We start from the raw sequence: 4,612 nt of genomic DNA on the forward strand, positions 1-4,612 counted from the left end.
ATAACAACAGAAACGAGAACAAGGAACAGCATGAATAAATGAAAGCAGAAAATCAGTTGATTTTAATATGAAATTTCACGCCACCGCTCTCTGCTTTTTACGCTCGCCGAAAAAAAAGGGAAAACGCAGTTTAATTGAAAATTATCGCAACATGGTTGTCACGCAATTATTTCGCGTTATCACCAAACCGAAAAAAATGCGAATCGAAGGGTGGAAGGATGGGTGGAGAAATAGCTGCTGAGATATCATTTATATCCCGGGCGTTGCGAATTTTCCAAAACAAGTGCGGAAGGGAAACCCACCACCAGCACCACCGAAACCACCGAACCACTGTAGGCCACCTGTGTCACACGCACAATGTATCTCTTCCCGGTTGAAGATACATTTGTATCTTTTGCGTTGCCATGGCGTGAAATTTTAATTGCCCAAAAATCAGGAGACTTGCAATCAAAAAGTATTTTTGCGGGGTCGAATAGATCAAAAAGGTCAAGCTGTCGATTGGCATTGGGTCAACATTTTCAGTGCGCAAGACTTAAAAGCAATGGATGGAGTTTGATAACACATTATTCAATTGCAGTGCAAAGTTTTATTATTACAATATGTATATTAGACCTTATGAATATGCTGCAAGCCAAAAAAAAACCTTCTCTAAAAATTCTAACACATTTATGCTGCTAGTCAATTAATTTATATGATTTTCCGTAAGGATTTTCTCACTGAAAATTGAGTTTTGAACTTTGAGCCAATCCTTATTGCTCTATTAAAATTAAAAAGAGGCAAACAAGTCAATTGACCAAGTCAGAAACGAGTTGAGGCCTTCAAACAAAGACAGGATCAACCCTAATCCCCGCTGCAGCCAACTAATTGACTTATTGAGGGCCTCATTAACCCAGGCCAACCTGTACTGGTCCCGCTCCATGCTGGTACACAGCCGACTTTCTAAAAAAAAGGGAAACGCTAAACGATGAATAGAACTCAGAACCAGGGGCACATTAATCAATTCCAATCAAACAATGAGCGATTCAGTTGAACTCGAAATGTTTTCCGTAAACAATAAGGATCTGGCCATCAATGAAAGTGAACAGGTTGGGAACTGAGAACTGGCAACTGAGAAATGGGGTATAAAAACCGAGAAATGAGAATTAAGAACTGAGAACCGAGAATGGAGAATGGAGAACTGAGAAATCGCTTAGGACAATGCAGAGGAAATGGTCAGGATCATGGGGTGTGTGTTGTTGGCTCAATCAATGCCAGCCAAACAAGTGTTATGAATGATATGATGTTTTCATTTGTCCCCGAGTTTTTTCTTTTTATTTGATTTCTCTCTTTGGGAAACCGAACCCCAACAAACCGCACAAAGCCGAGAGTGAAAAATCCCCGATAATAGTTAGGGTTTCACTTTCAGGGATCTCGGCAGACGAACTGGCACCGTCAACAACCGCAGCCGGTATATACGGTCTAAATGTGACATGATTTATGAGGATCCACTGTACTCCGCAGCCCCCCATTGTCCAGACCACGGATTTGTGTAAGAAATGCTGAAAAATGTTTCAATAAACTGTCGCAGGTTGCAGGCTGCTCAATGGGAGGTCGTCCCATTCCCTAGGAGCTCCCATCTTACCAAATTCTCTCTAATAACCGGTTGTGGAGATACTACAGTCCAGAGACATTAACAACTTAATTGACCAACAGAATTATATCGGATACATACCAAATACGTACATAAATTGAAAGCTGACGAGCACTCATTTGCTATAATATTTATGAAACAAGTTTTATATTCCAAGATTCTTCTAGTTAAAAAGACACAAAATAAAAACATTTTCTTATATGTACATGTTTTTGTTCTACAAGATTCCCAAAGCCAGAAATCAATTCTCCAGATCTCCTCCCCATTTCGTTCCCACAGTCCTTTCTCCAGATTTTTTCCGGGCGTGACTCTGAGGGGGAAACAAACAACAAATAAGAAACAGACGGGGAAAAGTGGCAAATTTTCGAACAAATTTAATTTCCGGCCTTGGGTCAGCTAGATTGGCAAACATCATTTATCATCTTGGGTCAATGGAGCAGGTACAGATGGAACAGCCACAGACAGGGGAGAATATCCTCATTAGTAGATACCGCTTTTGGCTACAACATCTTTGTATTGGCTGTTGTCCAAGTTAATTAAACTATTAAACGAGCCACCAATGGGTAGAAACATTTAAATCTATTTGAAAAATTATAGTTTAGAAAAGAAAACAACCATTCTCGGTGAGCTACGATCTTTATGTAAAATTTTCCCAGAATTCCACCAAAAGCCAAAAAAGGATAGGGCTGTAAAAAAGGATTTTAGAGGACGCAAAAAAGAGTGAGAGTGCCGGCCGCCGCGTGTGGGAAGCGTGTGTTGTCCGGCCAGGTAAGTCGTCCTTGACTTCTGGGCATTGCATAAAATTTGCTAAGCGGTGGCCAGGTAGTGCTGGCTGCAGATGACTCAACTGAATGCAACCCGCAGAAACCTCAGATGGTTACTGGGAAAGGGAAACACGGCATAGAGCGTTTTGTTTTTAGCCTTTTGTATTTATTTTAGCGATCCCAGCTCGAGGGTTTTGGTTTCATTTACTGGCAATTTAGTTATTCGTCGGAATCGCTGGGCGTGTGGGTTTTGGTTGAGGACTTGGGCTTGCGGCCCTTCCTCACCACCTTGGAGGTGGCATGGGCCTGGGCCCGAGGCTCAGGGTGATAGGGAGGCACCTCTTGCTTGGAGTCCTCCTGGGGAATCTCCTCGCCATGGCCATCGATGAATCCCGAGTGGCCCGTCTTGCGCTGGGGCGCTTGAGTGACAATCCGTTTGCCCTCGCCCGTCCAGTAAACTCCTTCGATTTCGCCCTCGCGAACGTGTTCGATGTTATCGTGGGCATCTTGAGGCTCCCGCGGCTGCCCGGACTCCCGGGGATCCTTAGCATCCGCCGTCTCCTCGCTTTCCAATTCACTGGTTTCTGGCTGCTCGAAATTACCAGACTTGCCATCATCCTGGCTGGCACTCATCCGCAGCCCCCGCACGTCGCTAAGCTCCTCGTCGGTGAGATCCTCCATGGAGATCTCCCGAGATCTGGGCACGTACGGCTGATCCTCCTCCTCGTCCTGTTGCTCCAGCTCATGAAAGTCCTGCTCCTGTCCCTCGCGAAGTTCCTGTTTTTCCTGCAGGGTCTCTCGCAACTCCTTCAGCTGCATGGCCAATCGCTTACGAAACTCTTCGTCCTCGTCCGCATTAAAGTGCAGGCTGCGATCACCCGCCAACAGCGGTAAGAATCTGGGCGGGACAGGACGACCGCCCAGGAGACTCAATCGGCCATGGAGCAAGCGACCCAGCAGATCCAGACAGCAGTTTTTGGGCGTAGGAGCTGCCTCCATCAGCTGCTCCACGTGCAGGCTCTTGTGGTGTATGGACTTAAGGTAGTTAAGCAGGACCAGTGTCCTGGAACAGCTACTCTTGAAAATCGAACGTTGCATTGTAACGCAGTGAGTCCGTACGCCGTTTAATCTGTGTGGAATTTAATTTTTTTTTGATTTTGAAATGTTTTTTGTTTGGTTTTACATGTAATATGTTATTATATTATGTATTTTTCGCGGCCAGTTTTTACCTAATATATATTTTATATCCTCAAACAAAAAACGAACGAAAAAAAAGAGCGGAACGAAAAGTTATTTTCAACGATAAATTTTATATGAAAATTTTGTGGTCTTGACTTTGTTCGAAATTTTAAACTATTGAGCTCAAATATATTTTTGGTCTTGTCGAGTCGGAGTTCGGACGACGACTGGGGATCTGGGTGTAGCGTTGTAGGCCCCAAATGTTTGGGCAGCTGACTTTTAAGGCAGCACCTACTGGAATGCCCCGCCTGCTGCTTTTCCGTAATCCCATAAAACAATTGACTTTCTAACCGTTTTCGCAAATAATAATAAAAACGGCATAAAAAGGGAGGAAAACCGGGTATTTTCGGTGGAAAAAAACGGGCATTAAAGTGCAGAACGAAAAAGGATTTGCTGGGGTTAGAATTCGCGCGAAATTGCATCTTTTATGGTGCATGGCCAGCGTTAGGGTTACGTGCTATATAATAACCCTAGCCCTAAAACGTCTACCTGCCACGCCCCCCGCCCATGGCTAATTATGTCATTTGGCGTAAGTCAAGGCTGCAAAGTCAATTGCGGAAAATGGGTAAAAATCTGACACAAACGAGCAGAAAAAGCCATAAAAATGGTTGGGTAAAAAATCCATATATGGTTAGGGGTTAAGGGGTTGGCGGTCTGCAACTGAAAATGTCGTCTGAAAATGATAGATCATACTGAAAGAATCTGCTGAACCTAAGCAGCAGATTCACAGCTGGACATACATGTTAGAAAGTATGAAAAGAGTGGTAAAAACTTGTTAATAAAACAGGTTGTCGGAAAACTAGAGGTAATCTCCACTTTGATGCGCCTCCTTCTCACTTTTGGGGCTCATAGAAACACACAGAAAAATGTATTTCCAAGCCGACCTATAACCTATAGCCCCTGTTTGCCCATTTCCCCGCCAACATGTTGTCGTCATTGTCCAGGACAATTTGCCTGCAATATTGCGTTGACAGCCACG

At 44.0% G+C, this 4,612-nt stretch overlaps 1 protein-coding gene across 1 annotated transcript; it reads right to left on the reverse strand.

The window, feature by feature from the left end:
- Positions 1–2,532: 2,532 nt before the first annotated feature.
- On the reverse strand, positions 2,533–3,810 carry LOC117148494. The gene is made up of 2 exons (XM_033315875.1): positions 3,624–3,810; positions 2,533–3,523 (listed from the first exon to the last, which is right to left on the reverse strand). Exon 2 carries the CDS (start codon positions 3,490–3,492, stop codon positions 2,614–2,616), a length of 879 nt encoding a protein of 292 aa, XP_033171766.1. The 5' UTR covers positions 3,493–3,523; positions 3,624–3,810; the 3' UTR covers positions 2,533–2,613.
- Between the last annotated feature and the right edge of the window lie 802 nt (positions 3,811–4,612).

The sequence above is a fragment of the Drosophila mauritiana genome, chromosome X, assembly GCF_004382145.1.
Source record: "Drosophila mauritiana strain mau12 chromosome X, ASM438214v1, whole genome shotgun sequence".
Lineage (NCBI taxonomy): Eukaryota > Metazoa > Arthropoda > Insecta > Diptera > Drosophilidae > Drosophila > Drosophila mauritiana.

Coding starts and splice junctions, on each gene's coding strand:
- LOC117148494 (XM_033315875.1), bottom strand. CDS start 3,492: ATGCAACGTTCGATTTTCAAGAGTAGCTGTTCCAGGACACTGGTCCTG.